We start from the raw sequence: 17,993 nt of genomic DNA, 5'->3' as shown, positions 1-17,993 counted from the left end.
TTAAAAGTCAAACTCCACCATGCATATATAGACACACACGATGAAATTCAAAATTATGACTCTAGATTATTCAAGACTAGATACAAAATTATCAAATTAATCCCTCTTCTATAATTAAATTTATTACTCACACTATATATTTGATTGACCTCCCGTCACCATCCCATGGATTTCATTTATCTTCAATTGATTCAATTCCACTCTCGTATATATCTAGTTTTACAATCATATAAATATTTGATGGAGATAATATCAAATTATACATTCAACCAAAGATTTATAATCAAAGACTTGTAAAAAATAAATATTTATTTTACCACTGTGTGAAACGTCAAAACTCACGAGTTAAGACTAATTATACATACATAATATCATTCCGAGATTAACTAACTAACATATCTATGTGATTAAACTACATTAATAAAGCTCAATTATATCTAATACGTAAAATTAAACACTACCTATCTCTTCTATATAATGTATGAGTCATCGAATAAAAGTTACTATCTCAATGAGACACGACTCTATAAAAAACGAAACTCCGACCTTATAAAGTAAAAGTGGTCCACATCAACATTGATATGCATGAATCCTACCACAAAAATGGTGGGTGAAAGACCTCCCCTAAGGTTTGGGTAATTAAACTCCCTAACTCAAGAAGATGATCAATCACTATCAACCCCCTCCCCCTCATTGTGCCTATAAAAACAAACCAAACTCCCCACTCATTCCCAAGGTTGCATTTAGAGAGTAGAGAGAGAAAGCCCCGCCCCACGCGCACACAAAACAATTTAACTTCTCCCGTCCATCGTCAAAATCCTAGCTCCGTCCCCCTTAACAAGTGATTTATTAAGAAAGAAGCCTCATAATCTTGATGCAAATGGACAAATCCCCTCCCACAATCATCTACATCCTACTCTTTCTAGCCACTCTATTGTATTACATCTTCTCCAAAAAACACACCAAGAAGCACAAATTGACACCAAAACTACCTCCAGGCTCAATGGGATGGCCTTACCTCGGAGAAACACTTCAATTATACTACAAAGACCCCAACATCTTCTTCTCCGACAAGCAAAAAAGGTACAACTATATATAGAAATATACATATCTCTCTTTCTATTTTTCCTCTTTCTTTCTATAACATGATAATTAACTATAGGTATGGGGAGATATTCAAAACACACATATTGGGGTGCCCGTGCGTGATGCTTGGTGGGCCGGAAGCAGCACGATTCGTGTTGGTGACGAGCGCTGATTTGTTCAAGCCTACCTACCCGAAGAGCAAGGAGAAGATGATCGGCCCCTCCGCCCTCTTCTTCCACCAAGGCCAATACCATTCCCAAATTAGAAGGCTTGTTGTCAACTCTCTTTCCCCTCAATCCATCAAGAGATTCATTCCTGGGATTCAAGCCTTAGCCATCTCCACAATCGATTCTTGGGCTTCTACTCCACACCCCATCAACACCTTCCAACAAATGAAAAAGGTACATATATATATACTCTTTCCTTTTTCTTTTTTTCTTTCTTTCTTTTTTCCATGCACGCGTCTTAATTATATCTGAAGAGTAAGTTTTCAAGAAACTACTGGAGTTATTTTTTTTTTATTTCCCCTTATACATATTTTTGTTGTGCTAATTAAAATAATTTTCTGGCTCCGCCACTGCTGACAGTAACAAACAACCCTTTTTGTAGTTCTCATTTGAAGTGGGGATTTTAGCGATCTTCGGGGAGTTGGAGAGAGAGAAGAAAGAAGAGTTGAAGAAGAACTATTGCATAGTGGACAAAGGCTACAACTCCTTCCCCACAAACCTACCTGGAACAGCCTATCACAAGGCTTTGATGGTAAGAAAAAACACACTTTAAAACAACACAAAAATATGCAATATTACTTCCATAAATGGTTCAACTAACTAAGAAAATGATGAGCAAAGGCAAGAAGGAGACTGAGCCAAATACTAGAGGAGATAATAAGCGAGAGGAAGGAGAAGAAGTTGTTAGACAATGACTTGTTGGGACATCTTCTCAACTTCAAGAACGAGGATGGGGAGACGCTAAGCGACGACCAGATCGCAGACAACATCATCGGAATACTGTTTGCAGCTCAGGACACAACCGCAAGTGCATTAACATGGATTGTCAAATACCTAACCGACCATCCCAAACTATTACAAGCTGTTAAGGTGTATTACTATTTCTGTAATTAATTAAGGTTCCTAACTTCTAGTATCTTCTAGTTACTAATGTTGTCTTAATATCTCTATGCACAGTCTGAACAGAAAGAAATCTATCTGGCAAATGAAAAGGGCAACAAGGGCTTGACATGGACTCAAACAAGAAGTATGCCACTTACATATAAGGTATAATTATATTATATATATAATGTATAGTGCCTCTCCGTACATATACGATACTCCCTAGTGAGATGATTTAGTAGAATCTGGGGCCCACTTACCAAAAAAAATGAAATGAGAATTTATTCTGATGCATGATCAGACATGCATGTATGTTTAGTGAATGATAATGATTGATTTGATGATACAGATTTATCTAATATTTACTTTTATAGGTGATATTGGAGAGCTTAAGGATGGCAAGCATTGTGTCTTTTACTTTTAGGGAGGCTGTGGTTGATGTAGTGTATAATGGTAAGATTTTATTGGAATATTTTTTTTTTCTTGTTTTTTTGTATTTTGTTTTTGTATAATTAATTTTTGTGGGGTTACAAATATGAGGATGTTTCGAAGAATAATAGTGACGATTTGTTTTGGCAGGTTATCTAATTCCAAAAGGGTGGAAGGTGATGCCATTATTCAGAAATATTCATCACAATCCTGAATTTTTCGATGAACCACAAAATTTTGACCCTTGTAGATTTGAGGTATGAAAATTGATACTCCATTTAAAATAGCAAAATAATTTTTATATATATGTTTGTCGACAAAAATTCCATACGGTTCTAGATGAGTGACATAAATGTGGAAGTCCTTTTCTTTTAATTATTTGAGGTGGAATTTTATTAAAACTTTCTTGTGGTGGACATGGGATGCAGGTTGCTCCGAAACCCAATACATTTCTGCCATTTGGCACCGGGGCCCACTCCTGTCCGGGAAATGAGCTGGCAAAGCTTGAAATCTTGATTTTGATTCATCATCTGGTCAACGAATTGAGGTAAGATAAATTTCAATTCAATTTGTTTTATACCATGTTTAACTTTTCTACTATAATTCAAAGAATATTACAAAAGTAAAATGTGTATAAATTATCTAATTTAACTTATTTTTTGAGTGCAGGTGGGAAGTGGTGGGCCCACAAGATATGGTGGAATATAGCCCGTTTCCGGTTCCTCATAACGGGCTTCGGGCCAGATTTTGGAGGGAGCCCAATACTCAAGAAAATTAAGATTTAGAAGTTAGAATTTAGGCAAGTACAAAAGATAGCACCTAACAAATTAAATGTGTTACCCATCTATGTACCCCAGAACCCTGTTTATTTTTTTAGAATTCACTAAGGGTTCAATATTAATGTATTATTATGATAATGGGGTCTTGTACTTATTATTTTTACGCGATATTAATGTGAAAATAATTAGAATATCATAAGGATTAATTTTTTTAGCACAAGTCGAGTTATGTCATGGATTATATTGAATTTTGTACGAAGCTCGTGAGTTCGCGTTACTTATGCAATAAAACAACATGTACATACATCCAAACAAAATTCGAATTAAACTCCTTCAAGTCGTGTGACAGCATGGTCTATTTGGTGGCTTAGGAACAAAATTGTTTTTGAGAAGATTGTCTGTTGGTAAACTGAGAATTAAGAGACTCTTACTGTGGACGCTAGGTTCATGGGCTAGAGGATGGTGTCCAGAGTTTCCCTTTGTATCGGAGCAAATATATGAGGAGTTGAGTCGGGTTAGAAGATGGACTGACATCAAGCATAAGGCTAAGGTTGCAATCAAAGACCTCTAAAGAGGTTTGTCTGGCCCTTGGTTTGTTGTAAAGCTTTGTTAACCTTGCTTGCTTGGTGGTTAGTTGCTTGTGGTGTGAGTCTTGGGCGTGGTTGTATGCCTGTTTTTGCTTTTGGTTTAATTTTGGTACTTGGTTTTTTTCATGGTTTTGGTTGGTTTGTACTTTTGTTAGGGTGTTGTTATTGAACTCTTGCTCAACATTTTCTGGTTTGAGCCTTTTATTTATATATAAAAAAAAAAGTTGCATCATAGGTATATGATATATTTATCGTCAAACGCCCAAAAGTATATATCTATGTGGGTGATCCAAATTAATATTATGTGATCCAAACTCACCTTTAAATATAATCGATATGAAAAACACAAAACACAATTTCACAACCTATATTTTCAACGAAATTCAAAGTAGTATTGTTAAATTGTTAATTCATGAGCTTGATCCAGATTGACGAAATTAAGGGGGGTATATTTTTAGGCCTAGATGGATACTAATGGGTTTAGGAGTAGGGTTTGACAGCTGTTTGTTTAAATATTACTAGTATGTTGTGTAATGAAAATTATAGTTTAACATTGCCTTAAACATAGATAAGATGAGTGTTCTCTACAATACGAAATTACTGTTGTTAATTATGTGAGCATGGAGAAATCACAGTTTACGTTATTAATTATTCAAGCAATGAATAAATCATATTGTACCGATTATAATAATTTACTTCACATCACATGCACGTCACCAAAAAATCATCATCAATCATAAAATAGAAAAATATGTAGTACTACCAATTTGAACATTCAATAGTTTTATCCGATTTATCTGATTTTGCCTCGAATTTATGATTTTCTGCGGTTTTACTATGGGTTCACAACACAAAAATAAAAGTTGAAACTAAAATCGAACTGTATAACCTATTATAATGGTTCCAATTCAAACCGTGAATGTTGGTTTCGATTCAAAAGCCATAACAAACCGGTTCACGGTTAACCAAGAAACCATAGCAATCATTGAGTTGGTTAAAAATTGGGTTGATGTGAAAAAAAAAAGAGAGAAGTGCCTTGGGTCCAAGGGAAGTTTATTTTGAGTAAATGCAGAAAGTATAGGTGAGTCCCACAAAATAGGTATTGCAAATTGTGACCACCATTTTCGTGTTGATTTTTAGGAGCCTATGTACATCCACCGCCACCACGTGATGTTTCGAACCCACATTAAATCATTTCACTTCGTTTTATTTTGAAAACTATATAACAGTGCCAGTATCATTAATGGCAATAAAAATATAAAGTGATAGATTAGATAAAAACGAGCTAGTATCTATGGCTCCATGAAAATATCTCCTGATTTCTTTCCCAATTTGAATGGCCATGCATCATGCCTACTTTTATATGAATTTTAAATTAGTTCAATTAAAAATTGTTTTTAAAAATTCATACATGGCCGGTTTTTGTTCAAAATCATAGGTCAGAAGGTGTGATAATTAGTACTCCTATGAGGATTTAAAGTAATCATACCCAAAGTCAAGATCAACCCCCTATAATATATATTGGTGGATGAATCTATATCACTCAACCACGCCTCATAGGTTAATTAGAATGATCGTTTTTGCAAATGTTTGATACTTAATTACATAATTAAATTTGAAAATTTTGGGTATCTAAAATTTCTAAAAGATTACGTATATGTTAAATATTAGTACTATCTACTTATATGAACGAATTCCGAACATATGAAAGAATTATTTTAGATCATTCAAACTTTAAAATCATTATTACTAAATGATCACTGTTTTCAGTACAATTAAAAAATGTAAATAGAACTATTGAGAATTTGAGGGTGTCCAAATCAAGGGCAGACATCATAGATTGATGTAGTGTAAGATTGGACATTTTGTACAAATATGATACATTCTCTCGAATTAACGATCAATCTTCACCAATATACAAAAAGTACATTAAAAAGAAGTTAAGATGCATTAGTTACGCATGACATGTGTTCAAATAGCATGTTATATATTTAGACATGAAATCTAAGTAAATCCTTTTTATGGTTCTAAAATTCCTATAAAAATATGTAAAAACATTATCTATTTATATAAAAGAATTCCGAACCTATTTTTCTTTAACGGCTTCGAAAGAATTATTTGAGATCATTCAAATTTTCAAATCATGATCACTGAAATATCATTGAATTAAAGATGAGATTATATCTCTATGACTAGTTAAAAAAATTAAATAGTACTGTAGTTTACTACTCAGCTCCGTCCCATCATAAATTAAACACTCATTTTGAAAAAAAAAATTTACTTAGTTTAAGTGAAAAGAGACTTTAATTATTAAACACAAATACACAATATAATTTTCCCAAACGAGTGCTTAAGAAAAGCGTCTCCTCTCGCTTATAGACTTAGTGGAACGGATGGAGCATATTACTGAGAATTTCAAGGTGTCCAAATCAAGTCAAACATCATAAAACATTAGAGATGTCAATCGGGCTAACCCGTTCGGATTCGGGCCAGCCCACTCGGGTCGCCAGGCTATTTGGGTGCGGGCCATTCGGGTTATGGATTTTTCGGGTCATAATTTTAAATCCTAACCCTAACCCGTCGGGTTTTGGGCTAACCCATCGGGCTATTCGGGCCTAAAAGCTTTCGAAAATAATCTCTTGTATCAAAATTTTCTTCTATAAAATAATTTTAAATTTTAGATATTTTTTTCTTTTTAGTTTAGTATCATATAAAATCTTCAAATTTTCATAGTTTTGTCCAATAATACTTGAAAAGAAGCCTTTCATCTCGATCAACTACAATATAAATTAAAGCTTGTGTTCGTGTATTTATTATGGCATTGTTCGTAACTAATTCTTTATGAAAATTAAAAGTCATATCTTACATGAATCATTATTAAAATTTTCTTAATTTTGTCTTGATTGACTTTGGTAGCGGTAAGACACTAGTGGCAGATGATGGGACGATGCAATAATGAGTTGAGATGGAACTTGAAAGTTGATATTGTGGGATCGAGTGGAAAAGTGTAGAATGAAGATTGAATAAGACTAATGATTGTGTAGAATGAAGATTGAGAATTCAAAAATATAAAAAATCCCTAAAACTTAATATTTTATAAAAAACTCACAACCCATCGGGCCAACCTGTTTAACCCGTCAACCCATTCCGGCCAACCCGTTTAGCCCGTTTTGTATTCGGGTAATAAAATTACAGCCCTAACCCGCTCATATTACCGGGTTGTTCGAGCCGGCCCACGAGTTTCGGGTTGAATTGACATCCCTATAAAACAATGCAATTCGAAATGATGTGGTGGTGTAAGATTGGATATTTGATTAATTTTCTAAATTTTGATAATTCATCTCGAATTAACGATTCGAATTAACGATTGATCTTCACAAATATACAAAAAGTACATTTAAAAGAAGTTAGGATGCATGGGTTACGCATGACATGTGTCACATATAACATGTAATGTCGTTATATATTTGGACATGAAATCATAGTGAATCCTTTATATAGTTGAGAAATTCCCATTAGAAAAATTAAAGATGATACACAAATAAATGCAAATACTATGATAAATTTATTAAATATTATATGTGTGTATATATAGTTGACGTTTGAAGAATTAATAGTTACTCATTTTGAATTAACTAATATGTATCAAATATTATTTCACTCTAATTAATTATTCTATCAGCTATATATATCACCTAAGCATTAACATCTATGTTGTTAGGCAAACAAAGACAATCACAAAAAGGTGCAGAATTTATGTAACAAATGATATGTGCCCACGTTTCGAGCAAGTACAAGTTTATGATATTTTGCAAAATGTAACTAAATTGTACTATAACGTCCAGAAAGCACTAGAATATTTGTCACTACAAAAAAAGAATCGGAGGACACTTTTTAATGCTATTAAGGACGTTAATTTGTGTTTCTAATACTACCAACGCTGTATAAAATGTCTTTATTGTTAGTGTCTGAACTAAAATTAAGGAACACAAATAAAGGCATTCTAAAAAAGCAAAGATTAAGATTATTTTCTCTCAACTTAGGAACTCTTTTTTTTTCACTATATTGTACTATGATATAGTAGTACTTTAATTTCAATTATTCCATTTCATTTAACTAATTATAGGACTAATTCCTATAACATGTATGGTACGTACATCAACACAAATTACTAACAATTTTTTTAATTCTCGATCTTTTTCCTTTTCGTAATTAAGTTCTAAACTACTGATTAAACATGAAATATTATACCTGGAGAAAAAGAAATCATTTAATCGCCTTGCAGCTAGACCAATTATATTGCTTAGCGTCTTTTTTTTTTTAATTTGATTTAGTTAACACAGCAACCATCAAAATCAAGTCGGTTTAGCTATAGTGACATGAAAATAACAAAACCTAACATACCAGCCAAGTGACAATGACAAAGGCAAGTACTAAACTGTCCACATTTAATAAAATCAAGATAAGTCGAACAAACTAAGATTTTACTCAAACAAATTGACTAATTTCTAAAGAAATAATTAGTGATTAGCATTATATATGTTTAAGACAAATTAAATAATAGTAGCATAATAAGGCCACTTACAGTGATTTGATGAGAGAGGGAGGTGATCACTAAATTGGGCAATGAACACGATTAAGATTTACAAGAATTTTAGGAATAATTCTGTACTAATCTGGTTTCTATATAAGGAAATTATACCCCTATTATTTTCTAGAACTGTCTACATGTTTCGTGCCATGGATGATGTTTTGTCTTAATCTTCATTTACCACCCTCAAATCTCTCGATTATACTTGAATTTAGCATTTATAAAAAATGCTAAATTGATATATTTATTTTTAAAAAGAGTTGTTCAGAGTAAAAGTAATAAGTTTAGTTATTAAAAATGAAAGTTTTGGGTGTGCTTGCGAAGGAGAGGACTATAGTAGTGTTTCTCGATGCGCTTCAAAAGTCAAATTTTGGAATTATAAAGAAAATCAAAAGTCGTGATAATTAGTGAATTAGATGACATTATGGGGCTAGAAAGTCATGATCAGATATGTAACGTTTTCATTGAGCGTCACTTAATTACGAGTATATGATATTAAAATATTATGAAATACATATTAATATATAAAAAAAAACTAATCGAAATAAAAATAAAGACACAGTTACTATGACATTTTTTAAAATAACCACAATTTAGGAAGGCAAAAGAAATCATCCCAACATTGAGTAAAATTAAACGGAGTCTATGACATTTCCATTTGTGTCCCATAACCGAACATAAAAATAAAAACACAATATTATTCTTTTGTTTTAATAAGAGTCTAAGACATTTCTATTTGCGTCCTCTAATTTTAGTTGGAAATCGATTATGATGATGTGTTTAAAGGTTTGGTTGGACATGGTATATTTAATTATAAACAAAAATTAGAATTTTCTTAATTGTGTTAATTAAAAAATATCCTCAACCATTTTTAGTGTATTTTGGACAATTATTTTATTTAAAAAAATACAAATATATCAAAATTCATGAATTTTCTTCCTCTATACATGTCTCATTTTGCTATATTCTTTTACTACGCTAAATAATTTATACTGTCCCAGGATATGTAGAATCTGAAATATGAGCTGGTCGGACACTATACTTGATATTTTTATAAAGTACGTTAAATTATGTAACAATGCCAATTATTTTGCGAAAAATACATGATTTTGAGTGACTGAAAAACTAGTGTGGCAAAATTTCATTTGATTACATAATTTACATGATTAATCATTATTAAAGTCAGCATATAACGACTTTTCTGTTGACTAAATTTCATTTGATTACATAAAATATCAATGTCATGTAACCCTCTCTTATTAATTACCACTGCAAAACAACAATATGATTTGTTTCTTCCTTGTTGAAGGAGCATAAATGAGATCGATCTTGTGTTTTGCCTTTTCTGATTTTTTTTTTCCTTAATTTTAATTTGTTTGGTTGAGGAGTGTTTTGGCGTGCGTTTTGCTTGAAATTTCTCGTTCAACTTAGAGCTGTTGTGAGACCACTTATTTATGGTTGATGAGGTTGATAGATAACGACAGACACAGTGTGGTGCTCTATTAGCTTCTGTTTTTTTGTGTTTGCCTGCTATTCTTTTCTATAATAATTTTGGATGGAATATGTATTTGTTAATAGACTGATTCATTTTTATTTGCTATTATTTATGAATTATTTTTATAATATTGGTCACTAATTTTGGTTCTAAATGTTTTTTTATTGGAAATATGTAAATATATTCAAAGAGAGTTACTCATATTCGGACTCGAATCATCAAGCTGGGCTGGTTTGTCAATATAGGCCCAAACAATTATCGGGCTGGTATAGACCAAAGAAACACACTGTACTTTATTTTATGGGCCAGAATAAGGTTGGAAAAAGTTAAGCCTCCTAAAATGAGATTTTGAGTTTTGAATTTAATGTTCCTACTAAAGCAAATTATAGTAATGTTTTGGTGTGTATACATTACAAAACTTGCGTCACTTTTTGATTTTGTATATCAACTTTGAGAGCATTCAATAAATTATTTAATAATTAATTACATCTGATCTTTTGAACATAATGGATTCTGGTAAATGATTGTGCTCAAATGGATATGCAAGAAATCGGTGATAAATAAAATGATGTCATTGCGTCGAATTCCTTTTCCACATAAATCTTCTAGTATAAGACTATAACTGCAAAATAGGATAAAATACAAATAACTACTTAAAATTTACTACTACTATAATTAATGCTGAGAATTTGAATAAGTTGCGCTTGATTGAAAAAAATGACGTGATATCCAGTAGTTCGTACCCAAATTGGTTATCCAAATGGGTTAGAGTCGTACCCAATTGCAAAAATTATATGGGTCTGAAACAAGATTTTTCATTTTGGCCCAATGAAACTCTCCTTATATTGATGAGTTTACAATTATACTCCTAGTAAGGGAGGTTTTACATGGAATTGTATTATACTCCTTGTCCCACAGTAACAGCCATATTTCGTCATTTTGATTTATTCCATAATAAAAATCATATTTTACTTTTTACCATAAATAGTAAGTAGGTCTCACACTCCACTAACTTACTTCACTCACATTTTATTATAAAAAAGTGGCCTCATATTTCACTAACTTTTCTAATCCACTATTCTTTACTTTGCTTAAAACCGTGGCCACAACAAGAGTGACACCTATTATGGGACGAAGGGAGTACTCTGTATCTCCAGTTTTAGAAATTTCTATTGAATTTGGTCTTTCGTGCAATCATGGACCTCACATTTGGTAGCACAAATCCTACAAATTACGTCTTCATGGATTTGTAATTGTGCGTATCCAAAGCTTCCTTCGCTAACACTTATATGTTCTTGCATTGATCCAGAATTTGACGACTAGATATAAGAACGTGTCTAGGGGGTGTACGGGGCTCCGCCAAAATCACCTCGGGCGAACGACACTTAAGGGTGGCTTGGGCCGCAAAGTAAATATTTTACTTTGTCGTTTTAATCTTACTTAATTAAAAGGCTTTTGATATTTTAATACTTCTTTCGATTCTTAAAAATATAAAATTTTGAAGAACATGTGTTTGAATGCACAATTGGTAAAGTAAGAGAGAAATAAAAATAAAAAATACAGTAATTAAAGTATAGTTAGTGAAGAATGAGTCTCACTTGATTATGGAGAGAAAAAATTAAAATAGTTAATTAATAATTTACTTACAATTTTAAACCAAAAGTTCTTCATTGTATTTTATAAATTAATGGGAAATGAAATGTTGGAATTATCACTTCGAAAATATCTTGCTGCTAATTAGCTTCCTTGAAGTACGACGTTGATGTTGAAATGTAGGGCGAACCTACATACTCCTTCATAACTTAAGACAATCTGAGTATCATGTAATGGTACGTGTATTTTCCGTGTGGTTTATGTATTGGACTAATTGTGGGTCAATAGCATGTCTAATTTTACCTTACCACTATTTCCGGCAAGTGTTGTGTACCAATTCAAGATATGTTTTTGTTATTGGGTGTGTAAACACATTTATTTCATTCCAATTTGTAACTCAAAATGGGGGACCTACACCCATTATATAACATTGATTTTATCCAAATATATGGTCTTGAAAGACTAATTCAATGTCCAAATATAGTTACTACTTTAGCGGTATTGTATTTCGAGATGACTAACGACAAGAAAATGTGGGTCGGGCGGGTCCACTTGTTCCTATCGGGTGTGTCAATAGTAAAAATAAAGTAGAAAGGTTTCTTTGTTGAAGCCAATAATTTCATTATGAGGATTTCCTATAATTCAAAAGAGAGAAAATACTCAATTACAAGCAAAAGTTTTGAGTTTCATTAACAATTATTGGAAAGGTGAAACAATTATGGTAAAAGTTTTAGTGTCTCACTATCTACTATTGTAAAAGTGGATATCATTTCTTAAACTTTTCCATATTCATTCTAGTTTTTTAATAAGAAAGGATATTGACACTTAAATTCAGAAACTCTGGCTTTAATTCTGATATTTCACATAATTTTTAATCATAAACATTATATTTTGTTTTGTTGGATTACAAACGCATCTCATATCGGATGAAGTGAGAGAAGTTGGAAGCTATGTTATCCAACTCCAATTAATTTGAGGCTTTTTGGAGTGATTCTAAAATAAATCCATGCGGAATTCCGCTCCACCTAAAAGTCTAAAACAAGCAATAAAGTTCGTAGGATCAACCAGATTTAGACTAAAGTTTGTGATTTTATGGATCAATATCCCTTTTGAAAAATACTTCATCCGTCCCACAATAAAGTCACATGGTGCTATGTCGGTCTGGCCCACAATAAGAGTCACATTTCACTTTTACCATAAATGGTAAGTAGGTCACACAATCCATTAACTCGCACTCACATTCTATTATAAAACTAATATAAATAATGAACCCTATATTCCTTTAACTTTTCCAACCCACTATTCTTACATTTCTTTAAACCCTTGCTCACATAAAATGTGACTTATATTATGGGACAGAGGGAGTACAATGAAGATTCCAATGAGAAATAATACTATAAAAGAAAGTGGTAGAAAATGAGAGTGGATTAGTGGGATCCATTTTAATATAGTTCTCCCTCAGTCTCTGCTTAAGTGAAAAGTTTCTATTTTGGCACAAGAATTAGGTAGTTGTGTTTAGTGAATTAAATTATTAATTGTAAAGTAAGAGAGTAAAGTAAGAAAGAGGAAGAGAGAATAAAATAGATAAAGTAAAAAAGAGAAAAAAAAGAGAAAAGAATAAAGTAAGAGAAATGATAAAGTAGGAGAGATAAAATGATAAAGTAGGAGAGATGAGTGAGTTGCCAAAAAAAGAAACGGCATACTTATGTTGAGACGCATAAAAAAGGAATAAGTCTCACTTAGGTTTGGACGGAGGGAGTTATAATTTTATAATAAAATAATGTATGTGGAATGAGCTAGTGGAATATAAAGTTTATCCACCATTTATAGTCAAATTGAGAGGTTCCTTATCATTGAAATGACTAAAAATAAATCGGAACTTCTAATAGTGGACAAAGGGAATATACCAATTCATGCATGATTCATGTTGAGTATCGATGTTGACCAAAGTGAACTTTATAAAGTCATTGATGGCTTTTCGTGAACTTTTACGATATTTTCAGTAATACAACCATTTGTGAAATATGACATGATTCAAAGCATACGCGCCGGTATTTACATAACTTAAATTAAAGCAAAATCAATCACCACAAACTTTCTCGAACAGCCACATAAATTGGACGGTGGTCCCATTGATTAGATCTATAGTTTATGTTAATTAAATATTCACAATTCATAACCAAATTATCGTATTACTCCTATTAAACTCTAACCATTGCCGAACTCTATATTGCCCATTTACACCATTGCTGAACTCAAATAGTCTTAAATTTCAGGTACTTATAATATTAATTTGAAAAGTCCATTCTATTAACCTGAGTATATATTTTCTTTCCTTTTTGCAAAGGTTACGATGCCACAATATTAAATTTATAACCGACTTCTCAGTTACAATTAAACAAATTGCAAGGGATTTATCGTATGGATACAAATTAACTAGTACAAATATATATTTTGCAATTTCGATCGAAAACACTTGAAGGAGCTTTAGTAAACGTTGTTTTCAAAAATATTTTTCACTAATATTTATCATCTTATAATATTTAATGTACTCTTACTTCTAATAAATTTTATTCTGAAAATAATTGTGAAATTATAAAATCATGAATCAAAAGCACGTTCTATTTTATAAATGAGTTATCACTTTTTCAATAGATACCGTTTCGAAAATATGAAGATAGTACAGTTGTTTATTAAAGACAAAATTTTAATAGATCTTCATGGTATAATACCTGGATGTGCGTACCAAAATGCTTCAAATAATCAGAAACCACCTGGGATTTTAATTGGGCAAATTTAATAGTAACATTAGTAATGCTACAAGTCAAAAACTAAAACATTTGAATTCACATTAACAATATACTTATTTTATATACTCCCTCCGTTTTCATAGTAATAGAGTCATTTTCTTTTTTAGTAAAAGTCAACATATTTTTCCACATCTATTTTACTCTCTCTTATTTTTTCCTATATTAATCTCTCCACCTTTTTTCATTTTCCAATTTATTCTCCCTTTACTTAACTCACCTAACACAATTTTTTTTAATCTTCGGGTCAAAAAGAAACGTGTCCATTACTATGGAACGGAGGGAGTAGTAGTTTTAAATATAAAGTCAACCAGTATTAAAAAAAATTATAAAAAAACAAAAACACTTAAAAAAGAAAATGAGTCTGGGTGAAAAGAAGAAAGCAGTGTTATCCTAAGTTAGTTAAACGTAATTGATGAGGTCAGGTGTTGGTCCACATAGAGAGTCAATATTAGCGTGTTCACACTCTAGAAGGAAGCCAAGTGAGCACACGTGCCAACAAAAAAACAATACTCTATCTGAAGTTTCATTCCAGTCCGTGTAAAACTAGCGTAGTAGAGTGTGAGCTGGCAAAACTATCAACCACATACATATATATACTCATCTCCCCCTTTGACTTGTTTTCCTCATTCAAAACCATTCCCACAATTCTCACACATACATGCAGATTTCAAACAAGCAAAACAGGTCTGCGCCGCCACAGCGCCTCTCTTATGAGGAAGAAGCCTCGGTAATGGTGGCGGCGTTGAAGAATGTTATCACAGGAGAGGCGAATCTCTCAAACGCGGCTAATGACTTGTATTCCGGCGATGGGGTCTTCTCTGTTCCGGGCGATATGGAGACGTGCGGATTCTGCGGGATTAAAGGGTGCTTGGGGTGTAATTTGTTTAATGAGGAGAAGAAGGCGCCGGCGGGGAAGAAGAGGAAGAAGAAGAACTACCGGGGAGTGCGGCAGCGGCCGTGGGGGAAATGGGCGGCGGAGATACGGGACCCGCGGAGGGCGGTGCGCGTCTGGCTGGGGACGTTCGAGACGGCCGAGGACGCGGCGCGGGCGTATGATAGGAAGGCCATTGAGTTCCGCGGGCCGCGGGCCAAGGTCAATTTCCCCTTCTCGGACTACACCGCGGCTGCGGGGCCCTCTGCTTCTACTGCTGCTGAGAGCTCGATGAGCTCTCAGCACAAGCGGAAAGCGGAGAGGGCGGTTGACGCCCCTCCCAACAAAATTAGTAGTAAACAGGGGATTTGGGAAACGGGATCGAGCAGTAAAAATCAGAGTGATAATATTTGGGATTTGACGATTGGGGAAGAAGAGATGGAGCAGTGGCTGGTGATGATGGATTTCCACAATGCCGATTCCTCTGATTCTGCTAATGGCGGGAATGTCCAGTGCGTGTAGTCATATTCAATATACAGAATTCAGTTTTAAATAGATAGCTGGTTTGAAGATTTTTTTATTCAAACGCTTCCTATATTTTTTTTTCTTTCTAACGAATAAATTTATATTGTTTAATTAATGAATACATATATATTGATTTAATTAGTTTGTCACCGCCAAATATTTCCTATAAACCATGCAAAACACAACAAATAAAAACTATCAAGGACGCATCTCTCTTCACGAATATGGTTATTAACATAAATAAAAGCTAAAAAAGGTAGTAAATATGTCAACTTGAAACCGTAAACAACATTTCATCAACATGTTTCAAATAACGCAATTTTTAAAGTTTCAAATAGAAGTTAAAAATATGAACTTTTCCAAATGCTTATTCTGTTCCAAGTTCAACCGCACAGCATTATCTTGAAACTAGGATATTAAAAGTGTGAAATTAAGTTGAAAAGTTGAAAACGAGTAGGACAAGCAGTAGCAATCGAACAACGATGGATACATATTCCATCTGACATGTCAGCCTTAATTAGACTTGTTCTTCCTAGGAATAAGATATTCGGAATTTCACACGTTTTCCCAAAAAGGCAATACTTTAACTTACTTAATCGAATCATGTGCTTAATTAGAGTGAGCTGAAATGCTGATCTCAATAGAAAAAGGTAACCACATTTAACACGTGATCAAAAAGCAGGTGGATTTCCCAAGCACTATTGTTGTAACTTGTAAGCCAATCCAAAACGGTAAAATTTGCTGTCATGTCATCTAATGAAAAATTAGAAGAATAACTCCCTCAATCAAGACATGTGGAGCAAACAATTTCTTGTGTCCAGATTGAACATTGGCTATATCAAACCAACCAAAAATAATTTGGGGAACACCGCAGTTGATTGAGGGAGAAGGAGCAAGGAAGAAGAAGTCGAACGGGTGTGCACGAACCCAAGTGTGTCACGAGTTTTAAGAAATGTTAAGAAAAGTAGGTGAAAAATAGTTCCCACTTGTATACTATTAGTTTTAAATGAAATGTGAGTGAAATGAGTTTGTGGAAGGTGGGACCCCATTACCATTTATGGTAAAAGTGAACCGAGACTCTTATTCACGGACGGACTAAAATATTGAAAAACGAGACTCCTATTCACGGACGGAGGGAGTACTATTTAATTTATGATTCTTCCTTAAACGAACAACAAAGATAAGTAAGAGCTATGTTTGTGGAGTAATATTTATTCGAACTAGCAAACCAAATTTCAGAAAATTTTAATCTATTCATTTTAATTAGTTGGTACTATAGCCTGACTTTTAATATAAAAAAAAATCAATTATAGTACTACAACAAAAATAACATCTAAAGACACTTTTTTTATTAAGTTAGGGACGCTAATTTATGTTGTTAAATATATCACCGACGCTTTAAAAAGCGTCCTTAGTGGTGGTGTGCCAAAACAAGATAAGGACGCAAAATGTAAGGGTCGGTGAAATAATTTTGAGACGCTTTTTAAAAAGCGTCCTTAAAAAATCAACTTAGAGACACTATTAAAAAGTGTCCCTAAATACAAATTAGAGACACTTTTAAGAAAAGCGTCCCTAAATTCTAATTTTAACAATACTCTAAGATGATATTCCAATCTAAGGTGATATCCCTAAATTAGTACTCCCTAACGCGACCCTAGTTGTCGACAAATGTATAGGTTTTTGCTAACACGAGGGAGAAAAACAGTTGGGAAAAAATATTGAACAAATTATCTCAGTCACATTTTTGTTCTAGTTGGTAGTGAAAGCTAAAATAATGAATTACAATTTCTTACATGTAAATATGTAATCAATGTCATGTACTTAGTCGTAGCAGTTCAAATAAGATTACAACAATCTATTTGTCTTATGATTCAATATAACCAGCAACTCCACTGCAAAACAAAAACAGAGGATGATCAATTAGCACAATATAGAAAAGCAAAGGGTTTAAAGTGTAAAGGTGCTTCTGATCTATGTTAAATCCTTAACATGGCTAAATGAATGACTATAATTGATCCTATAGTTTTTGAAGAAAAATAGAAGCCATTGGAAATTACATGAAATCCAGAGGTCACAAGATCGCCATGCAGCAAATAGAAGCATACCAAGTACCTAAAT

The 17,993-nt window shown here is 33.0% G+C and overlaps 2 protein-coding genes and 1 long non-coding RNA gene across 3 annotated transcripts; 2 read left to right on the top strand and 1 right to left on the bottom strand.

Annotated features, from left to right (window-relative positions):
- Positions 1-748: 748 nt before the first annotated feature.
- Positions 749-3,617, top strand: LOC125219729 (abscisic acid 8'-hydroxylase 4). Its single transcript, XM_048121778.1, has 9 exons — positions 749-1,083; positions 1,163-1,487; positions 1,696-1,845; positions 1,935-2,183; positions 2,271-2,360; positions 2,570-2,648; positions 2,775-2,881; positions 3,053-3,171; positions 3,294-3,617. The coding sequence occupies exons 1-9, from the start codon at positions 875-877 to the stop codon at positions 3,400-3,402; spliced, it is 1,437 nt and encodes a 478-aa protein (XP_047977735.1). The 5' UTR covers positions 749-874; the 3' UTR covers positions 3,403-3,617.
- Positions 3,618-15,105: 11,488 nt separating this feature from the next.
- Positions 15,106-15,947, top strand: LOC125223685 (ethylene-responsive transcription factor ERF109-like). Its single transcript, XM_048126939.1, has one exon. The coding sequence runs from the start codon at positions 15,138-15,140 to the stop codon at positions 15,870-15,872; it is 735 nt and encodes a 244-aa protein (XP_047982896.1). The 5' UTR covers positions 15,106-15,137; the 3' UTR covers positions 15,873-15,947.
- Positions 15,948-17,635: 1,688 nt separating this feature from the next.
- Positions 17,636-17,985, bottom strand: LOC125219981. The gene is made up of 2 exons (XR_007176274.1): positions 17,933-17,985; positions 17,636-17,767 (listed from the first exon to the last, which is right to left on the bottom strand). It is a non-coding gene; the product is annotated as an uncharacterized LOC125219981 (long non-coding RNA).
- Between the last annotated feature and the right edge of the window lie 8 nt (positions 17,986-17,993).

This window comes from Salvia hispanica, chromosome 4, assembly GCF_023119035.1.
Source record: "Salvia hispanica cultivar TCC Black 2014 chromosome 4, UniMelb_Shisp_WGS_1.0, whole genome shotgun sequence".
NCBI lineage: Eukaryota > Viridiplantae > Streptophyta > Magnoliopsida > Lamiales > Lamiaceae > Salvia > Salvia hispanica.
This window is presented reverse-complemented; position numbering and strand designations above follow the sequence as displayed.

Bases quoted from the DNA above. Each gene is read 5' to 3' on its own strand.
- LOC125219729 (XM_048121778.1), top strand. From the start codon at position 875: ATGCAAATGGACAAATCCCCTCCCACAATCATCTACATCCTACTCTTT. The intron at 1,488-1,695 runs GTACATATATAT...CCCTTTTTGTAG, and splicing joins CCTTCCAACAAATGAAAAAG to TTCTCATTTGAAGTGGGGAT. The intron at 2,184-2,270 runs GTGTATTACTAT...CTCTATGCACAG, and splicing joins AACTATTACAAGCTGTTAAG to TCTGAACAGAAAGAAATCTA.
- LOC125223685 (XM_048126939.1), top strand. From the start codon at position 15,138: ATGCAGATTTCAAACAAGCAAAACAGGTCTGCGCCGCCACAGCGCCTC.